We start from the raw sequence: 24,052 nt of genomic DNA on the forward strand, positions 1-24,052 counted from the left end.
ACCACCACCAAATCTCTACCAAAATCACCCCGCCCCAATTTCGTGTGCTCCACTAATTTCTTACTCCCCCTATAATTTACTCCCACTTTCCCACATGCCAACCCCAAACCCCAAGCCATGGCCTCCTTCCCCCACCATTTTCTACTCCCCCTCTTCCTCCTAGCCGCCCTCCCTTCCCCTTCTCGAGCCTACTCCGACAAGAGAATCCTCCTCAACCCCATCGACGCATGCTGGCGGAGCAACCCCCATTGGGCAGCCGACCGCCGTGCCTTGGCCGACTGCGCGGTCGGGTTCGGCAAAGATGCAATGGGAGGGAAATTCGGAGTGATCTACGTGGTCACGGACCCGTCGGACGACGAGGAAAATCCCAAGCCCGGGACGCTGCGTTTCGGGGCGATCCAACCGCAGCCATTGTGGATAATATTCGCAAGAGACATGGTGATCAGGCCCAGAAGAGAGCTGATGCTGAGCAGCTTCAAGACCATCGACGGGAGAGGAGCGCACGTGGAGATTGCGTACGGCGCATGCATAACGATTCAGAACGTGAGCCACGTGATCATCCACGGGATCAGCATCCACGACTGCAAGCCCGGGAAGGCCGGGCTGGTGAGGAGCAGCGCCACGCACTATGGGGAGCGCCAACAATCTGACGGCGACGCCATTTCCGTATTTGCGTCTTCCCATATTTGGATCGACCACTGCTCGCTGGCTCGCTGCACTGATGGGCTGATTGACGTCATCCATGCCTCCACTGCCGTCACCATCTCCAACAACTACTTCTCTCAACATGACAAAGTAGGCCTCGCTTTTTAGCCTAATTAATAATCTAACACTAAATTTTATCTTATAAACACCTCAATTACTCAAAATGTGCAATTCTTTAATTTTTTTAAAAATAAAAAAATTTATTTTTTCTTTTTCTTTCCTATAAAAAATTTAATGGTGATTTACAGAAAAAAATAGATGTTGTATATTTGTACATGTTTGAATTGAATCTCTTTATACAAGTGAAATAATTTACCCTAAACTGATTTATAACATTCTAACCCTGTTTTCGTGACATCTTTAATCTGTTATTTGCGGAATAAGATTGTTTTCTCTATCGTTTAACCAAAATTATTGTAAAATTTTACCCAAAATTTAAAGATAAAATCAAGTTCTCTTAAATTAATTTTAAAAATTAAGTTCCAAAATAGTTTTTTTTTTCTAATGTTAAGTATATAAAAATGTATTTTTGGACACTTTTTAAAAAGATGTTTTTTTTTTCCTTTTAAAATGTTTTCTCGAATGACCTTTTCTTGAAAAAAAAAATTGTGATTCCAACCAAAGTTATGAATCTAATGATTTCAATATAAATAAAAAAAACATTAACTTTTATCAGAGATTCAATTACAATTTCAAAAGTAATTTTGAAAACAAAAATGAAAAACTAGTTTTACCCGGTTTTCAACTTACTATTTTATGTTATAGAAAGTATGACTAAAATAAATAAATAAAAGATAAATTACATGTTTATCAGTATCTAACTTTTAAAGTAGGTCTAATATATATGTCTCTAAAATTAAATAATATTAGTTTCGATATGTCTCTTAAACTTAAAAAAAATATATGTCTAAGAGATTTTTGAACTCTTAATTTTGCTTTTAATAGATCATTGACCTATTAAATACAAATATGTCACTAATCTATTAGGCATAAAATTAAAACTTCAAATACTTACGCAACACAATTTTTTGAAAGTCTAAAAAGATTCATTAAAACACTACCACCCAGTAATTTAGAGATAAACATAATTTATGAAATCTTAGGGAGAAATTTATAATTAAACAAAAAAAAGAATTTATCTTTTTTTTTTTAAGAAAATCAAAATTGCTTTCAACTAGCTAAAAGTAACGGGCCCAAAAAAAAGTTAAATAATAACTAACATGTTTTTAATTTTTAATTAAGCTAATTGATGGTCAAAATATGGGTAGAATATAGTAAACCAAAAGCTTTTATTTTTAATTATCGATAAGTAGGTACACTATTAAAAAAAATTGACAGCTATTTATTTTATTTCCTTCAATTTATTTCATAGATTAATCTCTTAATTGTCTATGTTTGAAGGATAGTAATTAAGAGATCCCAACTTACTTATAGCATCTAAATTTTATCCTTTATTTTTCTTCAAAATTAACTAAAAATTAAAGTCAACATGTATATGTGTTTTAATGCATAGTTCTAACTAATGGAACAATGGTTGGTCTTAGGTGATCCTTCTTGGGCACAACGATGAATTTACAGCTGACAAAATTATGAGAGTCACTGTAGCTTTCAATCGTTTTGGCGATGGGCTTGTTCAAAGGATGCCCAGGTAAATTCAAATTGCATAACAGGACAACAAATAGATCTCTTCTATTCTTCAATTTTACATAACATAACAAAAAGCTCACCGAAAATGTTGAATTGTTGATAAATTAATGCAGGGTGAGATTTGGATATGTCCATGTTGCCAATAATTGGTACAATAAGTGGCAAATGTACGCTGTTGGTGGCAGTGCAGATCCAACCATCTTCAGCCAAGGAAACTACTTCATGGCTCCTGATGACTCTTTTTCAAAACAGGTAAAGTTCTAAAATTTAAATACAATTCTCAACTCTCGACGATAAAAAAAAATTATTGTGGAAACTGGAACGATATATAGCTGATTTTTTTGCATTCTCATGGTTAAGGATCCTATATTAAAAATATAAGGAATCTAAAAAAAATTTATAATAGATATAGACTGCTCTTGTTATTGTTAATTAACTTTGAAATGGAATCCATGAATATTGATATGGTATCAAAGTCCAATAAGTTCAAACGAGCATCTGATCCAATAAAAGATAGATAAATAGAATGACTAATATCTCTAGAAATTACATTAGAAGTCAGTCACATTGTGACGCCTACCATTAATCAATCATTTTTCCTTGATAATTAAGGGCTGTGATAAGGATTTGATTCATTTTCTCTAGGTTACAAAGAGAGAGATTGATGGGTTTGGATGGAAGAAATGGAAATGGAGGTCTTCAAATGATGTGTTTCTGAATGGGGCTTATTTTATCCCATCTGGGTGGGGAACTTGTACCCCACTCTACACTCCAGCTCAATCATTTCCTGTTGCTCATGGCTCTTTAGTTCCCTTTTTGACTGATTCCGCTGGCCCTTTGAGTTGTGCAGTTGGCAAAGCTTGTTTGACTTAAATATTGTTGTTTTGCACTTTTCAATTCTGAGAAATGTCGTTGTGCTTATTTTCTTATCTGGTGTGTAATAAAATTGGAAATTGTGACATGACCATATCATTTGAGAACGACGATGTTTTTTGGTTCTTAATTACGTGTCGGATCCAAGCATAAAATTAGAAGCAAAAACGTTCTCCCAAGAAAGAAAGGACAGGAAGACAAAAAGAGAAAGTGAAAGGGAAGAAGTGTCGCCTGTTTTGTTTTTAATTTTCAGTGTTTTCAAAAAAGCCTATTATCATTTGTTTGAACCCCACATGTGACGGGGGCTTTGGCTTTCATTTTCTTGAGGAACAAGATACCAGCAGCAATTCCCAATGCCCCAGCTGCTGAAACTGCACTCACTGTCCCTGAAATAAATCCATTTTTTGCAAACCCAAAACAAGATTAAAACGATATAATTAAGCTATTTCGAAACCACCAACCTTAACTTTAAGGAATTTCAATATATATAATTTACCTGCAATAATTTTGTGCCTATTGCCAACTCCTGAAATGCTTTCATCTGCACACCCAATGACACAACACAGTTATATGTGCGGAAAAACCAATCAAAGAAATCAAATGGCTGAAAGGGTAAGTTGTAAGTTTATCCTTAAACTATAAAAAACTATATTTTTAGTCTATATACTCTAAAAAAATTAAAATAAATGTCTCTCTGCTTTAATAATTTCTTATGCATTTTTTAATTTAGTTATATATATCTATAACAAAATGAAAGGTAAGGTGACTAGCTTTATATATGTTTTAATCCCTAATCCCTAATGTTTATATAAGGTTTTTATTATTAAAAAAATTTCAATTTAGTCTGAAATTTTCAATTATACCATTTTTGTTGGTAAAAGTTAAAATTGGCATGATATTGAGTGAGTTGTTAAAATTTTGTTGAATGAATTAATTAAACAGGCAGCCAAGTATTTTCCCCTATTGAATTATGAGCATAGATTCAACGATATTTATACTATACCTCGACAATAGGTAGTGACATTCTTGTCATCGCAAAGGCATGAGAAGGCCAGCGTTTGAACGTGGAATCCGCAGGCCCCTCCACCTTTCAAAACATCCTGGCAACGAAGGCAACTGGAAGTAACAACAATATCAAAATCAATCCGAATCCCATATTCCGGAACCTGATCCTGATCCACGCTTCTCCAGTACACGCTCGTATAACTGCCGCAGTACTCCAGCATCGCCCGCATCGAATCCATCCCCTTCGGTCGGTACGAGCAGCAGGAGCTCCCCCCGAGCGCCCCGCCGCCGCACTCCGGCACGTGCGTGCACAGATAGCTGGCGCTGTCGCACGCCGCCTCGTCGCACCGCTCCGGAAAGCGCCCGCAGAACCCCGGCTTGGCCGCAATCACCACCGCCTCCTCGCTGCAGTTGAAGAACAGGTAGTGGTTGAGAGGGGAGACCGACAAGTGGGTGCTCACCGGGTCGAGGCTGAAGGGCCGGGCTTGGCGGAAGTTTGGGCCGTCGCGGCAGGCCCACATGTCCGGGTCCGAGATCAGGATGTAGGGGTCCGAGTAGCTTATGGCGGTGACTGGGTATGTTCCGGTGGCGGTCCGGAGCTCGAGCTTGCCGTAAATTGTGCAGAAGAGGATGTTGTGGTAGTACAGGCTGCCGCAGCCGTCGTCTATGCCGAACGGGTAGTTGATGGGGATGTTGCCGCAGCTGCTTCGGCATAATTTCGTTGCTTCGGCCTTGGGTGGTTTTAGAGATGTCAGGATCAGGAGAAGCCAAATCGGGAATGGCATCTTTAATTTTGAGACAAAATTGACCAGTGAAGTGAATTGGAGATGATCTGATGAATGGATGGCTTTTCAAGATGGAGAATGAATTTAATTAGATGAGTGAAGTTTAAGTTTATGGAGGTATCGAATTCCTCTGTTGCTTTAATTTTTGTTGATTGCCCTTTTTCTCTTTGGGGTCTTTATTGCGTTTTGAAAGTTAATTCTGCTTATTATATTGTTGATATTACATTGGGTTATTTTTCTTTTCTATAATTTGGATTCTGAATGTATTGCGGGAGAAGCTCCAATTGAATCTATCGAATGTAAAATGGGGACGTAGACCAGTGATCAGTAATTTCAATTTTCAAAAGCCCTCCTGTTGTGGAGGAATAAAATTATATCTTCTTTTTGCAAAGGAATAATATCAACTTCAATCAAGTTAATATAAATATACGATAAATTTCAACTTTTATTATAAACTAAAGCTTTAAATATCATTTTTCTTATTAAATTTTTAGGTTTAATTTATTGTGGTCTTTAAACACTTTCAATTGTAGTCACTGAATCTTATAATTGGTCTAGAGAGACCATAAATTATCAAAAAGGGAATGAGTTCAAACTATGATAATCTCATCTATCTAGTATTAATATTCTATGAATTTAGATCAGTTTAAAAAAAAAGACCATTTTTATTCCTAAACATTCAAAATATATATTTTAGTTATTAAAGTAAAAAAAAAAATCATTTTGGATATTAATTAAATATTTGTTCATCTAATACTCACTTCAACATCACTCCAAGACATATAATACACTTACTCAAAACTATATAAACCACACATTAAACAATTTAACAAATAAAAATAAAAATGATTATTTTTCATAAATTTCAGTAACATAAATATAAAAAACACAAAAGTTTAGAAATTAAAATAGACCGTACAAAATAAAACAATTTTAAAAGTTTAACAACCACGAGATTTAATCTAAAACTAATATATGTAGTTTAATAATATATAGAAGACATTCAAACTTCTAATGGAAAAAAAAGATGTTTTAATCACTCGAATTAAGTTATATTTATATATAATTTCTTATTTCTTTAAGCGCATATGATATAATAATAAGATTTTAAGCCGGCATGTGATTCTCTTCCCAGGATCAAATTTGAAGGACGGCCCACGAAAGCCCAAAATCCGACTCAAAATGGTCCATTAGTAATGAAACCGAAGGAGCCCATTCACTTAAAAGAGACACAGACACCAGTTTCTTGGCTAAACAACCGGGTCCCCCACCATATAGCCTGAAATCATGGAAGACGAAAGGGGACGTCATGTCGTCATCCCTTTCAATTCCTCATCTCCTACAAAACACACGACCACATGTCGGACGTTAGTAGAAAGCCGAGCCGACAGAGGAAGCCTACATGTCGTCCACAGGAGCTGAAACTGAGAGCTAGAGCTAGGCTACATAGGCCTAGGCCATGCATGGTGGTCTCTAGTTTTGGTGAACGTAACGAACCCAGGTGGATCTTTTTCAAACATAGAACGTGAAAAGAACTTGAAAAAAAAGGTCTCAAACCGCGATCTATGTCTACCATTTAGACCAAAATTATTCAAGTTTGGTGTAAAATTTTCGGCAGAAAAGAGGGCGCTTACGCGTATATCACATGAATAAGAAGGGCCCGTTGTATCGCCACAAAGCTGTAGGTTGTAGAGCAAAGGTTCTTTTTAGACATATTCTATGATTTGGAACTTTTTTGACTAAAAGGGGGAACTGTGTTCTCATGGCTGGAAATATCTGCCCAAATCTTGGAAGGAATTTTGTCAAATTTCTTTAAAATAATATATAATTGTCATGTGTACTAAAATTCAAAGCAACCCACATGTTTGTTATTGCATTGGAGTGCTGAAATTTTATATCGGAAGTAGATGAGCATTATTCACCTAATCATCTACACATATTATTCTTTTTTGTATACCAAAAAACTATTATTATTATTATTATTATTACTACTACTATTACTAGGTTAAATTATAAATTTCCATTCATAATTTTTTTTAATATTATATCATTAATATGAGGTGAATATGGAGTAGAAATGCCTTAATTGTTGACCTATCATCATATTATAAATTTAATTCCTAAATTTTGATGGATATATTTGGAGTTGTGTTATTAATAGTGTTAGCCACATAATATTGTTGGTATATTTATTGGACAAATTATGGTTTATGACTTGGTTTATTAAAAATCGGTAGAAGGCAGAATTAGACAATTAGGTGGCACAGGTCAGGCTGAACAAGCAGGCCAAATACTTTGCGAGAAAAATCATTTTCTAATCCATTTTATTTTATTTTATTTAACTAATTTATTTTCTTTTGCCATCTATTTTAATTACCACGTCTTGTTTAATAACTTTTTTTGTTTAGTTATAGGCATTTCATCATTTAGTCAACATTGTTTTCGTAGTAATGACTTTTACAGTAAAAAATTCAAGGTTTAGGAATATTATTAAACTTATAAATTTAACCATTGTTATTAATATCATATCAGTTGTGCATAAATGTTAATATTGAATCTGTTGATGAAGGATTATGTCAAGCTACCGTAGGTCGGTCACGTGGCCACGAGGATGAGCTGACGAGGTGCGATCTTTAAGTAGGGGGGACATGCAAAAGGGAACAAACACTCCAACGTTCAAGTTAGAATATAAGCACGAGCTACGATAAGTCTTTCTCGAAGCAGAATTACGTATATGATAAATTAGGTGAAATATCCCTTTCATAACCAGGGGACAACAGCGTTGAAAGCGTTCCGACCAACAATTTTTGTTATCGGAGGCCCCAGGTCGACCTGAGGTTAGAGTCCTCAGGTCGGTCTAAGAGAACTTTAGGGGAGTCTCCTACCCAACTCTGGTCTAATCAGCTCAATCCTGGGTTGAAGTCGGTCTTCCTCCGCTATTCTAGTTCATTGTTTTCTACGATACTGAGTCAAGTTGGTTGGTCCACATGTTATATTGTATTTTCCAAGTAGCGTAAAGATTTTTAAATTTTTTTTTTTACAACAAATATGAGGTCCAAACACTTTAATTATTAATATGTGAAGGATAGGGTGTACACAAAATGAAGGCAGAAAAAGTATGAAAATATGATCCAAAAATGGGTTCAATCAAATGGTCAGAAAAGGATGACCTACAATCTTTGACTTGAGGGTAGTAGGGGACAAACCCAACTTGTTCTTGATATCTCATGTACAAATAACTTTGTTTTTTCTTTCTTCTACCCAAAAATGAAGTTTTGGTGGGAGAAGCTATGGAGCAACAATTTTCCATGGAGACGAAATTGAAAGAAAACAAGTCAAGGGAATCAAGTTGCAGCCCGTCTCTCCATTTCTTCATATTTATATTTCACAATCGATGAACAACGTGTGGTTGGCTTTATGAAGACGTTAACTTGTAACTTCAATATATGGATTGGGTCTAGCTACTCGTGAAGCTCCACCCTTTTTCTAACTTATTTTCCACCTTCATGTTGGAAATTAATTTAAGGGGTATAATTATATAAAAGGAAAAAAAACATGTACCTAATTAAATACTTATTTTTTAAAAAAATTTATAAATACTGTTGACATAGTAAACTAAATATCATGAAATGTTTTTTAATATATTTGGAAGTATTTTTAAATTTTGTTACAGTTTCTATAAGTGACATGCCATTAATCTTTACCTAGATTTGATACCTCTAAATAGATTTCTTACTTCGTCAAGAAAGTAGGTAAATCTAATCAATAAGTTGTACCATGCATTTAATGTATTAATTATATGTAGTTGAAAACGATCTGTGTATTGATATTTGATGGTTTAAAAAATGTCAATAAAAAAAATTTTCAAATACCCACCCCTACTTGTTTTTTTGGCGGTGGGAGAGAGGGGAATTTAGAAAAATAACAAAAATTCTACTAAGTCCTTTTTTTTTATTACATATCAACCATTTGTTTTCATAATTTACTAAATAGTAAAAAAATTATTTTGTAATTATGTTTACTCAGTACATATTTTTTACGATTACTAAATATGATGAAATAACTATTGGTACGAATTATTATTAATAATATGTGTCAATCTATGGTTTATTTATATAACTATATAATTTTTCCTTGATCTCATTTTTTATCTATTGATTATTATAGCATACTGACGGATACAACTGTGTGAACTAAAAAAAAAATGAGCATGATTATGGAAAAATTTTAAACTATCTACTATTTTTGTATAATTGTAGCATTAAAATTCAAACTAGTAGCGTTAAATCATATAACTTTTAGGAGAAAAATGATATAAAAAAATTGTAAGCAAACTGTAATGATAATATGAGTTTCATCAACATTACGTAAATTGGGAACATAAATTAAAACATGAAAACACAAGTACCTAATTTTTTAAGAAATAATAGTTATTGTGTGGACGGTAGAAATAATAATTAAATGTTATTTATTTCAAAGAATACAGATAATGTAAAAATATTTCTTAGAGAAATAATAATTAACGTACAATAATCAAATTACATTAAAAAAAAACTAGAAAACAAAGAGTAGGGGGAGGGTAAAAACAAAAAGTTATTATTAAAATAAATTATACGTCAAAATCAGAGAAACAAAATCTGAATGGTCATATCAATTACCCAAGAATGGAAGAAACCTAATAAATTACTAAATTTAAAAAGAAAACGATAAGCAGAAAACTGCCAACATAACGAATAAAATCAGCAGGCAAATGTTTAACCAAAGATAAAAAGTTCACTATTTTGTTTGACAAAATAATTAATATTATTCAAATCGAACGGGGTTTGCTAGCTGTTATGGTTGACAATGATTGATTTCATTTTCTTCGATTGTTATTTTTTAAGCCTTAAGAAAAGAGAGGAGACCACAGCTTTTCTTTTCTAAATATGCTAATTTAATTCATCCAAATTAATTATTTTTATCGCTGCTTTTGTCGGTCCTCCTTGGGTTTGAATTTTCAGAGAATTTTGTTTGAACCCTTTAAATAAAAACAAAGTAAACAAGTTTAGTATCTTAAGCAATCCCCTGCCCCATCATATCAATGGTTGAATGTAACGCACCAATTAAATCTCTCGACCGACAATTTCGATATTTCCATCAACATTTTTATATGAGTGAGATATCGATATTAGCGGTGAATCAACATTTTAATTGTATTGTAAAAAAGTGACAAAATATAAAATAAATATCAACATAATAAGTTAATATTAATAACTTTTAAACTCGATTAAAAGCGTGAAATACTTATTTGTTAATTTAAATATTTATTGTAAATATTTTATTTTTATAAATTTTCTAGAAATATTCATCAACATTGATATTTCATCGACATTTTTTCATTAAATTGATATCTCGATATTTTTATCGACATTGACATTTAAAGCTTAGATCATCCATTTTTTTAGTAGGACCAAAGTCTCATTTTAATTAGAGGTGGAAAAATAATTCTAATTTATAAAACAAAAATCAGTATAAGACTTCTGAATTAAATTTGCTTTTTTTTTTAGAAAAATTAAATTTGCTTTTAGATTCATATAAGATTAGATATTTAAGTGGAAATTAACATACCAACGTAGAGGTAACCCTAAGGAGGATTCGATTGATTTATATATTCTGAGACTTTTTTTAATTACTATTAATAATATATAGACATTTACATAGTATAAAATAGATATGAATTTTTAAATATAATAGGAAATTTGAGATTTAAAAAACTCATATTATAATTCAAATCAAACGTAATAATGTAAAGCACGCCTATACTATATTTGAAAACATAAAAATTTGTGAAATTTTTAAAAATACATCAAAATTTCACACACTAATTAGAGATGACAAAATTAATAGGTTTCCTAGACCATATCAGTAGAGTAAACAATGTTTTTATTAATACGAGATTATTAATTAAGTAAACTCTAAAGTAAATCCACAAAAAGAAAAAATAAAGTTTAAATATAGAGTAAACAATTATCATACTAATTGATGTAGATTTAAGAAGGATCCATTATTCTAACAAACAGGACTAAAGCACAAGAAAAGAAAAATTACTTAAAAAGAGGAGCTATAATCTTTCTTACCTTCTTATAGGAAATAAAGATATGGTAAATTTAAGGAAGATATGGTAAATTTAAGGTGAATGTGGCCACCGGAAATTATATTGGGAAAGATCTTGAATATATAATAGAATGTTATTTAAGTGTTTATCGATCAACAACTATCTTTTTCTGACCGTTATTAAAATTTTGATCCAATTATAAGGGAGAAAATAATTTTTTTTATATTTTCAAAGCTGTTAATTTTTTATTGGTGCTTAATACAATGATGAATGCTGATATTGTTCTATATAATAAACATTATGTATATTTATTTAGAAATGAAGAGTAAAACTATATAGAATTAGACTCAAAATGGATAATATTCAACCGGGATGAATATATAAAAAGATATATTCATTATCTAACAAGTTTAAAGTCTACAATTGGATAGAAGTTATTGAGATTTGAATGGGCATGAAGAGAAGTTTGGTCTAAATTGAGATACATAAATAAATAAATAATGAAATTTGAACTTAAATGGGGGAGGGATTATAGAGTGTGAAAAGCATCGTCAACTTACTTGCGAAAATACGCAAGCATCGATCAGCGCCGTTCACCGCATGGCTTTAGGTTAAATCCTAGCTGTCCAAACCTAACCGCTACACCAAATTTCTACGTCATGAAGTAAGCCACGTGGGAAGTATCCACTGGTCAACGAAAATCCCAGTCAACTTCTGTCCCTCTCATTTCTCTTTTCTCTTTGCATTGAAATTTTTATTACTTCTTTATTTCTTACGTCCCCTTCCTTTTTCTATATATTATATATTTTCCTCCTTTCTTCCCCTTCAATTTTTTTTTTTAACTACAAATCATATTTTACTATCTTTGTTTTCAATGCCCCATTTTTTTTTATTACAAACCCTTCACTTCAATTTTCCTTTTGTAAATTGAAAAGTTTAAAGCATAGTCCTACATTATTTTAATACTCATACAAAGATTTAATCGTACTTTTTTTTTATCTACGTTACAAAGAAGAGAAGAAATTTAATTCTTCCATCTTATTAAAATTAAATGTTGGCAAGAAGTATTAATTTAAGTTTTCATAAAATTTTTAAATATAAGTGGAAATAGTTGCAATAAGATATCAAATAATTTATGGTACCACTAAAAGTACTTCTATTTATTGTCAAAAAACATTTAAAATTGATGTGAGATTCAGTAGCATTTTAAGAATTATAAACTCATTTAGCTGCACATAACTAAGGAACAAATAATTGATCTTGTTTTCCTAGTACAAAATATTTGATCATTTGAACTATATATCTTTAAGTCAGTTTAATTACTCAGTCTCATCCAAATTAAATTTTGGCAAAAAAAAACATGAATTTAAATTTTAATAGACTTATTTTAAAATAAAAGGAAAAAGAGTAGTTACAAACGGAGCTCTGTGACAGTATTTCTATTTACTGCCACGTCAACAATATTTAGAAATGATATAAAGTCTATTAATTTTTAGAACCTATATGTAGAAGAATTTTTGCAGTGTGAAAAGACCTTGTTTGGGGAAGAGAATACCCTGGACACGTGGAGGACCCCTATTGGTGCTCCAAGATGACTCATGAGTCATGCCCAGCTCGGACGGCCGAGATCACCACTACTAGCGTTGACAGATGCTAAGTATGAGGGCCGAGGTGAACCTGGCCGAGGTCCGACCTACCGGGAAGCTCGGTGGGGGCCGATGCGAACTACAGTCAGCGGCGTGATTATCGGGCATAATCGTCGGTCCCGAGATTACCGGGTGTAACCGACGATCCCAAGATTACCAGGTGTAACCGTTGCGAGATTAGTGGGACTACCACCCATAAGTAGAGGACTTCACTCCACGATCAGGTACGATGATTTCTGGCCTCGAACTAAACTGGGAATCCGACCTATACTGACTTGATCGTCGGAGTGCTCACCTTTTTGTGCAGGTCCGCCCAAGGATTCAGATCGGTCCAGAGGCCGAGTTCGTGCTGCAAACTGGAATACACTGTTGTGCATATCCTTGCATAAACATTTGGCGCCGTCTGTGGGGAGCTGACAATCTAAGTCATTCCAATCTTTTTAAACCATTGCGCGAGTGAAAATGGTTCAACCCACAAACTCGACCAATACGGCGGATCAGAGGACCCTAGCTGCCAGCGATGCCCACCAGAGGGAGGTCGGAGCAGCAGCGGTAGAGGGGCAAGGTCACGACGGCCTCGCAACAGAACCCCTCCGCAGGTCGGCACGGATCACCGCGCCTGTCCTACTGCCTGCGCACCCGAGGACGTCCAAGGCCACCTGTGGCCGAGGTGGGATCTCTAAGAAGGGCGCCCGGGGTCCAGCCCCGACTCCAACAAGTGAGAACTTTGATGCACTCCAGAGAGAGATGGAGGCAATGCGCACACAAATGCGGTCCCTGGAGGAAATGTATAACGAAATGATACTAGCTGCAGGCGCAGGGTCCCGATCTGAAAATCGAGTGACGCGCGTGGACGTACGCGAGCAAAGGGGTTCCCACCTCGGCCCAGCCGAGGAGGAACGTCCCGAAGACAACGAGAGCGAGGGGTACACTCGCCAGAGGGGAGACCTCCGTGAGCATCTCAACAGAAAGAGAGGCTCGTCTCTCCGAAAAGGGCAGTCACCATCCCGCTCACACAGGAGCTCCAACCAGCAGGCTGAAATTCTCACAATCCCACAGGGGTGATCACAAGGGAGGAGTTCGACCAGCTGAGGGGCAAGCTCGATGCTCAGGTGGAGGTCTTAAAGTCCAAATGTGAGCAGAAAGAAGATTCACTGAACGATGGCGACTTGGGAGAATCGCCCTTCACCTCGGACGTTTTGGAAGCACCGATCCCTCCGAAGTTCAAAGCTCCTACCGTGAAGCCTTATGATGGGACGAAGGACCCCAAGGACTATGTTGAGGTCTTTGAAGGCCTCATGGACTTCCAAGCGGCATCAGACGCAATCAAATGCCGCGCCTTTCAGATCGCGCTTACTGGCAGCGCGCGATTGTGGTATCGGAGACTGCCAGCCAGGTCGATCTTGACCTACTCTCAGCTGAGAAAGGAGTTCCTCGCCCAGTTCTCTTCTCGGCACTATGACAAAAAGACAGCGACCCATCTCGCCACCATCAGACAGAAGGAGGGTGAGACGCTGCGGGAATATGTCACCCGATTCCCGGAGGAGCAGTTGAAGGTCGCGCACTGTTCCGATGACTCGGCCATGTGCTATTTCCTCACCGGTCTAGCCGACGAAGCCCTCACGGTGAAACTTGGAGAGGAGGCCCCGGCCACCTTCGCCGAGGTGCTTCAGAAGGCAAAGAAAGTCATCGATGGACAGGAGCTCCTCCGAACCAAAACCGGCCGATCGGAACGAAAGATCGGCCGGGGCAGAAGTGGAAAAGATGTAGAAAGGGCAGATCCCAAGTCCAAGGACAAGGGATCCTTTTCCAGCGGTCGAGCTGAGTATCGAAGGGCGGAGAGCGGACCTACCAGGAGCCGACCTTCCGAGCGCTTCACCCCGACCACGATTCCAATTTCCGAGATCCTAACGAACATCGAGGAGTCTGGAATGGAAAAGCTACTCAAGCGTCCTGAGAAGCTTCGGGGAGCCCCGGAGAGGCGCAGCAAGGACAAGTATTGCCGTTTCCATCGGGAGCACGGCCACAACACGTCGGACTACTGGGAGTTGAAGCGCCAAATTGAGGATCTAATTCAAGATGACTACTTCAAGAAATTTGTGGGAAATCCCAAGACCAGCTCAGCAGAGAAAAAGGAAGAGCGAAAGCGCTCAAGGACGCCGCCCCGGCGCACTGACCGACCTGCGGTCATCAATACCATTTTCGGAGGGCCAAGCGGGGGTCAGTCCGGACATAAAAAAAAGGAGTTAGCTCGTGCAGCCAGGCGCGAGGTGTGCATCATTAGGGAGCAGGGGCCGACCTGCCCAATCACCTTCGACGGTGCAGACTTGGAGGAGGTCCACCTGCCCCACAATGATGCACTTGTGATCGCTCCCTTGATTGATCATATGGTGGTCAGGAGAGTGCTGGTAGACGGGGGCGCCTCCGCTAACATCCTGTCCTTACCGACCTACCTCGCCCTGGGATGGACGAGGTCGCAATTGAAGAAAAGCTCGACACCGCTGGTTGGGTTCTCTGGAGAATCGGTCATCCCAGAGGGTTGCATCGACTTGCCGGTCACGCTGAGACAGGACCAAACTCGGGTCACTCAAATGGCCGAGTTTGTGGTAATTGACTGTAGATCGGCCTATAACGCCATCTTTGGGAGACCCATCATCCACTCATTTCGGGCCATTCCCTCGACGCTTCATCAAGTTTTGAAGTATCCCACCCCTAATGGTGTGGGCACGGTCCGAGGAGAACATACCGCTTCGAGGGAGTGTTATGCCTCCGCACTCAAAGGCTCGTCGGTCTGCGCCCTAGAAACTCTCGCCGGTAGGGATGAGACGCTCGAGTTCGAGGCCAACCTGCCGAGGAAGGAGTTTGCCGCACCCACTGAGGAGCTCGAGCTTGTTCCTCTGCTTAGTCCTGAGAAGCAGGTAAGCATAGGAACCAAGCTGGGGGCCACCGACAGAGAGGAGCTAATCCACTTCCTCAGATCCAACTCGGACGTCTTTGCGTGGTCCCATGAGGACATGCCTGGCATTGACCCGCGAATTATGACGCATCGCCTCAACATAGATCCATCATTCCGACCTGTGAAACAAAAGAGAAGACCTACAAACAAGGAGAGGAGTGATGTAATTGTTGAGGAAGTTAGCAAACTTTTGAAAGCTGAATACATAAGAGAAATTTCGTATCCCGAGTGGCTCTCCAATGTTGTATTAGTTAAAAAATCTAACGGAAAGTGGAGAATGTGCGTAGATTTTACGAACTTAAATAAGGCATGCCCGAAAGATTGCTTCCCACTGCCGAGGATTGATCAGCTTGTGGACGCCACAGCCGGGCATGAACTGCTCACCTTCATGGACGCCTACTCTGGGTACAACCAAATCAAGATGCATGTCCCAGATCAAGGTCATACCGCTTTCATAACAGACCAAGGCATGTACTGTTACAAGGTCATGCCCTTCGGGTTAAAGAACGCAGGAGCGACCTACCAGAGAATGGTGAACAAAATGTTCGCCAAGCAGATCGGCCGGAATATGGAAGTGTATGTGGACGACATGCTTGTCAAGAGCAAGCAGTCTAAGTCGCATCTCTCCGATCTGACCGAAGCCTTCGAGGTCTTGAGGGCATATCAAATGAAGCTCAACCCGGCTAAATGTGCCTTTGGAGTCTCTTCGGGAAAATTCCTTGGCTTCATGGTGAACAACCGGGGAATCGAGGCCAACCCCGAAAAGATAAAAGCCGTGATCGAGATGGAGGCACCTAAAACGCTGAAGCAGCTTCAGTGCCTCAATGGCAGGATTGCGGCCCTGAACCGGTTTGTTTCAAGGTCGACAGATAAGTGCCTTCTTTTCTTCAAAGTCCTACGAAAGAAAGGGTCGTTTGAATGGACAGCAGAGTGCGAACAAGCATTTCAGCAATTGAAGAGCTACCTCTGTTCGGCACCTTTGCTCGCCAAGCCCATGCCGGGGGACAAGCTCCAATTGTACTTAGCAGTGTCTGACAGTACCGTCAGCTCGGCCCTAATCAGGCAAGACGAAGCGCGACAAAACTCGGTCTAGTACACAAGCAAGGCTATGACCGAAGCCGAGACGAGATACCCTCAGATGGAGAAGTTGGCTCTCGCTTTAGTCACCTCTGCCCGACGGCTTAGACCATACTTCCAAGCCCATACGGTGGTGGTGCTCACTAACTTGCCCCTAAAAAGCATCTTCCATAAGCCAGAAGCTTCTGGACGCCTAATGAAGTGGGCAATGGAGCTAAGTGAGTACGACATCCAGTTCAAACCCAGAACTGCGTTGAAAGGACAAGCAGCGGCAGATTTCATAGCCGAGCTCACACCACCTTCCGAGCTGAGCGAGTCCGACCTACCGTGGACAGTCTATGTCGACAGATCCTCCAATGAGAAGGGGTGCGGAGCCGGGGTCCTCTTGCTCGGACCAGGAGGCGAGCGATTTGAGTATGCCTTGCGGTTCGGCTTCCGGACTTCTAACAACGAGGCTGAGTATGAAGCACTTATTGCCGGCCTGCGAATCGCTAGAGCATTGGGGGCTTCTTGTGTTAAGGTCTTCAGTGACTCCCAGCTGGTTGTGAGCCATATCAAGGAAGAGTACCAAGCCAAAGACTCCCGAATGGAGAAGTATTTGGGCAAGGTCAGATCGTACCTCGCCCAGTTTCGAACTCACGAAGTAAGCCGGGTTCCGCGAGCAGAAAATTCTAATGCTGACGCCTTGTCCAAGTTAGCATCGGCGTACGAGACCGACCTGGCCAAGTCGGTCCCCGTCGAGATCTTAAATAATCCCTCGATCTCAGAGCCAGATCTGATTGAGATCGGCGCTCCAGAATCCACATGGATGGACCCGATTGCGGACTTCATTAGGGGCAACTCACCACAAGACCCCAAGGAGCGCAGAAAGTTGGCAAGGCGAGCAGCTCGGTTCGTGGTCCGAGGTGGAGCGTTGTACCGACGCGGCTTTTCCCTGCCTCTATTGAGATGCCTAACTCCTGAAGAAGGCCTGTACGTCCTCAGAGAGATCCACGAAGGAGTGTGCGGCAATCACTCAGGCGCCCGGACGCTGCCAGCCAAAGTGATCCGACAAGGATACTATTGGCCGACCCTCAGCCAGGACGCCAAGAAGTTCGTTAGAACTTGCGACAGTTGCCAACGCTACGGAACCATAATCCACCAACCCCCCGAGCTGCTCACCCCCATCTCGACCCCGTGGCCATTCGCGCAGTGGGGGGTAGATATCATTGGTCCTTTCCCTTTGGGCAAGGGCCAGACCAAGTTCGCTGTGGTTGCTGTGGATTACTTCACCAAGTGGGCCGAGGCCGAGGCGCTCTCCCACATAACGGAATCCAGAGTCACGTCCTTCGTATGGACAAATATCATATGTCGCTTTGGTATACCGCAGGCCATTGTGACAGACAATGGGAAGTAGTTTGACAACGCCAAGTTCAAAGACTTTTGCAGCAAGCTTGGCATAAGTCACCTTAGCTCGTCCCCCGCACATCCGCAAGCAAATGGGCAGGTGGAGGCAGTCAACAAGATCATCAAGCGTGACATCAAACTTAGATTGGACTCCAAGAAGGCAGGTGGGCCGAGGAGCTACCAGAGGTTCTATGGTCGTACCGGACCACCCAAAGAGAATCGACAGGTGAGACCCCGTTCTCCCTGGCCTTCGGCTCCGAAGCTGTAGTCCCGGTTGAGATCGGCATGCCGTCTGACAGAGTAGAGCATTACGAGCCTACGGCAAATGAGGAAGAGCTGCTCCTCAACCTCGACTTGTTGGAAGAAAGAAGAGCAATGGCCCAGCTACGCCTGGCGGAATATCAGCGCAGAATGGCCAGACATTACAATGCCCGCGTTCGACCTCGGGCCTTTCAGGTCGGACATCTGGTCTTAAGGAGGGTCCAAACACATGTGGGTGCCCTTGATCCGACCTGGGAGGGCCCGTTTGAGGTCAAGGGCATAGTACGACCTGGGACGTACGTATTGGCCGATCTGCAAGGAGACGTCCTCGCGCACCCGTGGAACGCGGAGCACCTGAAGCGTTATTATCCTTGAAACGCCGGAAGGGTTTTTCAATGGATCTATAAACACTGTTTCAAAAGAATTATGATCGGAATAAATGTGATGATTTCATTTCATGGTTCCGAGTTCGACCAGAAATTAAATGGGGGCCACGGACTCCCACGCGGTCGCATTCCAGCAGTCGGTTCACATTCGATCCTCCAAAACCTAAGGGTACGAGGAGCGATGTGAAGAATAGCTACGGACTTAGGATTTTAGCTTTTTGACGTTTTTAAGTTAAGAGGGCGATGTTAAAAAATCCAAGAGTTGGTGCAATGCATTGAATGCTAGACAGAGATTCAAATTCAAACTTTCAAATTATTTTAATTACAGGCGCGACCTCAAAAGTAAGAGGTGCGAGGTGACATTAGCTGCAGTTCAAAGAAAAAGCAAAGAAAAGAGGTTGCCAACAACAAAGTAGAAACAAATGGGAGCCTCTTTATTGAATGAAGAGCAGAGCCAAGGCTTATAGACCTTGCAGCTCTGCCCTGACACTTACAAACAAAAAAGGTAGAGAAGAGAGACAGAGAAACGCCTCATGAAGGATGATCGCCTAAGAGTCCGCCTGAGGAGCGCCCTCCTGTGTGGTGCCGACCTGGTCCTCTTCGAGATCAGAGTAGTCAGAGTCCAGATCTCTGACATACTGATCCACCAACGCTTGGGGGCCAGGGGTGCCGCCAGGCCCAGACGCCCACTTCTCGGCATACCTCTTTTTTAGACCGCTGAGATCGATCTGAAGGTCAGGCATGTCGGAAGCAATGCCCTTCATGAGGAACTTGAAGCCCGCGTCAGAGAAGTCCTTGGCAAATCCATCGAAGTCAGGATGCTGCCTAAACGATTCCTCCAGTAGGACTCCATTGCTGAGACGCTCCTTCGCCGTCTCCAGCTCGGCAGTCGCATGCTTCAGCTCCTTATCCTTCGCTTCAAGCGCTTGGAGCATGTCGTCATTCTCCTTCAGGAGTTGGAACTTCTCCTTCTCCAAGCCCCTGGTGATAGCGTGGGCAGCTCGGAGTTGGGCCTTACGCCTGTCCTCTTCCTTCTTCAGCAGCTCAGCCTGGGTCTCCACCTCGGCCTTCAAAATCTCCACCTCAGAGTGAGCCTTCAGCAGCTCATCCTTCATGGTGGAGGAAGCAGCCTCCAAGGCAGCAGAGAACTCCTCTTTCTCCCTCGCTGCCAGAACTTCCCTCCCATCCAGCTCGGCCTTTACGGCCAGAGCCGATTGAATGGAAGCAACAAACGCCTGAGAAAAGGTACAAAGAAGAAAGTTAGACCGAGCTACCTGTTAGGTAAATTGAGCCAAAATGGACACCAGTCTTACCTCAGTGGCGTAGTCGATGGTCCTCTGCAGAACGGACCCTGGGTCGCTCACAAATTTGGACGTCCTCCTTAGGCAGCGGTCCAAACTTGCAACCGAGATGCGGGACACCTGGTCCCTCACCCCGGCACTTGACGGCTGAACTCTGAACGGTGCCGTCACGTCGGACGTCCCGCCCATCCTGGCCTCAGGATCGTCCACCCGATCTGCGAAACTCGCAGGCAAGACCCCGCAAGCTCCGACCTCCAAGGGGGAGATCGTCTTCTTTTTCTTCCTCCTTCGCTTCAGAGGGACTTCTTCCCTCACCTCCTCGCCCAAAGGCAGGGCGTCCACTGCCTCGGTCTGATCCCTGGGGCGCTTCTCCCTCGAGGGACCCCCAGAAGACTCCAACTCGATCACTGGGGCTGGATCTTCCGAGGTAGGCCCTGCCACAGCAGGGGTGGCAGGTTTTGAACTCTGGGCGGCCTCAAGAGCATGGGCTCGGCCCTTGGACTTGTGCTTCACGCTGCTTGCAAATCCGCAAACCATGGCTGCAAAATAAAAACAGGGGTCAACACAAGGTTAGAGGAAAATGGGGGAAGGCAAGCTCGGCATACCAAGTTCGGAGTTCGGCCTTGAGGATTCGATGGGATGAACTGCAGGGTTGTAATCCAGCAGCCCGGACTCAAGCAGCAGCTCGTCGGTCACCAGGGTTCCGACCTTCCTACCCCTCGGAAAGCGCTCCTTGTAATATTTCAGCGTGTCGAAGGAGGCTTGCGTAAGCTCGGGGACTGGTCGGATTGAAACTGCACGAAGACAAAATCCGAGTTAGACCTGAATGACAGAAAAGAAAATTACAAAAAGCAATAACTACTCCGTACCTAGGTTCCCAAACCTAGTGTGGACGTCAAAGAAGGAACGACCTGACTCGTCCTTTGCGAGCCATTCCCCAGAAGCGTAGAACCACTTCCTCACCCATCCCTTGATGGAGGTCGGCCCCTTAACTATACCGTCTGCGCCTTTCCTTGCGCACATATAGAACCGACCAGGCTTCTTAGCTATCCTTTTCGCTTCGAAGCACGCGAGGAGCTGGTCTACGTCCAACAGCTCGGCCTCCTCACTATCCCCAGCTCGTAGCCAAAAAAGGATGGCCAAAGCGAAAATGACACCCCACCCATTGGGGGCCACTTGAGCCGGAGCCAACCCAGTCCGGAAGAGAAATTCTTGGACAAAAGGGTGAAGGGGAAGTCTGAGGCCGTATTCAAACATTTTGAAGTAGAGAGTGACCCATCTCTCTAGAGGATTGTCAGCTCTCTCCCCCTCCTCCGGAAGCCTGAGGAGGATGTTCTCAGGGATAGCGAACCCCCTACGAAGGGATCAGAGGTAGTGCTCAGGTATCCTAGAAGGGTATTCCAAACCCTGACCTGAGGTGGAGGCGTCACTATCCTCCCCGTCATCGGAGAATCTAAAGTTTTCTATCTCCTCGAGCTCGGACTCTAACCTACGAGCTAAGTCCTCGTCGGATCCTAAGTTGCTGCTAAAAGAGGACGACATGGCAACTACGCTCGAAAGAGAAAGTGAGGGAAGAGACCGACCTACCAAGGGTTCGAGCTGCCTTCAGGTCGAACTCCAAGAATTCAGGGAACGTAAGGTATGACCTGAAGGATTGGGGGCATTTATAGCCCGTCGGAAGAATTTCCCCACCGTACACGTGTAATCAACGAGCGGCTAGGATCCTCCATAAGATCCGAAGCGTCGGAATATTTGAATATTCCGACAATAAATCTTCCGCGACGGTTATATTTTCTCACGAATAGGAAGTCGCCACGCGTCCAAAACGAATCGAATGAACTTCTCTGCCAGGTCGAGATCGGACCAGACAGAGAGGGGGCCAATGTTTGGGGAAGAGAATACCCTGGACATGTGGAGGACCCCTATTGGTGCTCCAAGATGACTCATGGGTCATGCCCAGCTCGGACGGCCGAGATCACCACTACTAGCGTTGACAGATGCTAAGTATGAGGGTCGAGGTGACCTGGCCGAGGTCCGACCTACCGGGAAGCTCGGTGGGGGCCGATGCGAACTACAGTCAGCGGCGTGATTATCGGGCATAATCGTCGGTCCCGAGATTACCGGGTGTAACCGACGATCCCAAGATTACCTGGTGTAACCGTTGCGAGATTAGCGGGACTACCACCCATAAGTAGAGGACTTCACTCCACGATCAGGTACGATGATTTCTGGCCTCGAACTAAACTGGGAATCCGACCTATACTGACTTGATCGTCGAAGTGCTCACCTTTTTGTGCAGGTCCACCCAAGGATTCAGATCGGTACAGAGGCCGAATTCGAGCTGCAATCTGAAATAAACTGTTGTGCAAATCCTTGCATAAACAAACCTCATATAGAAACTAAAGTTTTTCCAAACTGAGCCCAAGAACAGGAGAGAGAGTGCTGAGAAAGGGAGAAACAAATAGAAAAAATAAGAGCTTTTTAACCAATGAGAATCCGTCACCTGCATCTGCTGACTGCTATTGTTGACTAACCCATCAATTTCTTTACTCATTTTTACGCTTCGTTTTATTTTTTTTATTTTTATTTTTGTTTAAATATATTTATTTATTTCTTTTTTCTTTCAACTACATGGCTTGGCTGTACGCGCCCACTCTCTCTAAACCTAATTGTATTAATGTTCATAACCCTAATTTTCAACCATGGTGATTAAAATAAAATTAATGCTACATCAGCTATTAGGAGCCTTTTCTTCCTATTCTTTATGCTCTTTTGGATCTTTCTTCCTGTCATAATAAATGAAGCTGGATATGAATTGTCAATCTTAGCTCTAAAAATATATATAAATCTTAGGTCTTAATTCTTTTAAATATTTTGAAATTTAAATCCTTAATTAATTTTTTCTTTAATTGAAAGGCCTCGTTGAATATTAACTAATTTTATTTTTACTTGTATTGTAATAAGTTGTTTTATTGATTTAATTGATTCATTTATAAAACACTATTAAAGATAACCCTTTCGAGATACTTCAGTATCCAACTTGGACATCTTATTTTCCGGTGTCCTATTCTAAAACATATATTCCATGTTTTTATAATAAACATAAACAAACATATTGACAAATGACTCCATTTTCAAAATAATTGGATGTTTACCCCTTCCTTTAAAAATTACATAGGAAGGTTGATTACTCGTATATGTAATAACAATAATTTAATTTTGCATTTTGTAGTTGTCCTCTAATTTACTTTCATAATTTTGTATTGTTTTATGTAACGTCTTAGGCCAAGGATTCAGAATCTGCACTTAACTCTAATCGCCTGACATTCTCCTGCATCTCTTGCGATTCGACTGTGCCACCGTCTAGTTCTGAGCTACTTAGAAAAGCATAGACTATCTTCTATGCTCGAGTAGAAAATGAATCGATACCACATCCGAGAGGGATCTTGAGATCATGAAGAATGGTCAAGAAATATTTAAAATAATTGATTGTCACTACCTATATTAACAAGGTGCACTTTTCTTTTCGGTAACTCAATTGTAAGAACACAAAAGTTAAGCGGTGAGTAAGGATAAAGCATACTCAAAGAACTCGTGTTGGTCTGTAGGAATAGTCTAAGCTCTTCTAAGATCTGAATCTTAAGCCTGTGGTGTTACATTTTCTCCCTAAGAAAATTTCTAGCTTGGCAGAAACCGGCCTAAATGGAACAAAAAATCCTTACTGTACAAAGCGTAATTAATTAAGAAAACCCATTAATATATAGCAATTATACATTTTGAACACGTTTTCAAAACTACTAAATGTTAAATGGCAAGAGAAAAATATTAGAAAATTTCCTTTAATTATGAAAGGAATCTGATACACTGGGGCCTATTATTTTGGTGTTGGTAAAACTTAGAAAAAAAGCCACTTTTTCGCACCTTCCTCTT

General features: G+C 41.0%; 2 protein-coding genes across 2 annotated transcripts; one reads left to right on the forward strand and one right to left on the reverse strand.

Annotated features, from left to right (window-relative positions):
- Positions 1-111: 111 nt before the first annotated feature.
- On the forward strand, positions 112-3,225 carry LOC111005923 (putative pectate lyase 2). Its single transcript, XM_022277622.2, has 4 exons — positions 112-795; positions 2,250-2,353; positions 2,466-2,604; positions 2,998-3,225. The coding sequence occupies exons 1-4, from the start codon at positions 118-120 to the stop codon at positions 3,223-3,225; spliced, it is 1,149 nt and encodes a 382-aa protein (XP_022133314.1). The 5' UTR covers positions 112-117.
- Positions 2,850-5,015, reverse strand: LOC111005351 (uncharacterized). Its single transcript, XM_022276818.2, has 3 exons — positions 4,229-5,015; positions 3,722-3,766; positions 2,850-3,611 (listed from the first exon to the last, which is right to left on the reverse strand). Exons 1-3 carry the CDS (start codon positions 5,013-5,015, stop codon positions 3,484-3,486), a joined length of 960 nt encoding a protein of 319 aa, XP_022132510.1. The 3' UTR covers positions 2,850-3,483.
- Positions 5,016-24,052: the final 19,037 nt, after the last annotated feature.

This window comes from Momordica charantia (assembly GCF_013281855.1).
Source record: "Momordica charantia cultivar OHB3-1 chromosome 1 unlocalized genomic scaffold, Mcharantia_2.0 BLBB01000001.1, whole genome shotgun sequence".
Taxonomy (NCBI): domain Eukaryota; kingdom Viridiplantae; phylum Streptophyta; class Magnoliopsida; order Cucurbitales; family Cucurbitaceae; genus Momordica; species Momordica charantia.

Bases quoted from the DNA above. Each gene is read 5' to 3' on its own strand.
- LOC111005923 (XM_022277622.2), top strand. From the start codon at position 118: ATGGCCTCCTTCCCCCACCATTTTCTACTCCCCCTCTTCCTCCTAGCC. The intron at 2,354-2,465 runs GTAAATTCAAAT...AAATTAATGCAG, and splicing joins CTTGTTCAAAGGATGCCCAG to GGTGAGATTTGGATATGTCC. The intron at 2,605-2,997 runs GTAAAGTTCTAA...CATTTTCTCTAG, and splicing joins ATGACTCTTTTTCAAAACAG to GTTACAAAGAGAGAGATTGA.
- LOC111005351 (XM_022276818.2), bottom strand. From the start codon at position 5,015: ATGCCATTCCCGATTTGGCTTCTCCTGATCCTGACATCTCTAAAACCA. The intron at 3,767-4,228 runs GTATAGTATAAA...TTGGGTGTGCAG, and splicing joins TGTCACTACCTATTGTCGAG to ATGAAAGCATTTCAGGAGTT. The intron at 3,612-3,721 runs GTAAATTATATA...GATTTATTTCAG, and splicing joins TAGGCACAAAATTATTGCAG to GGACAGTGAGTGCAGTTTCA.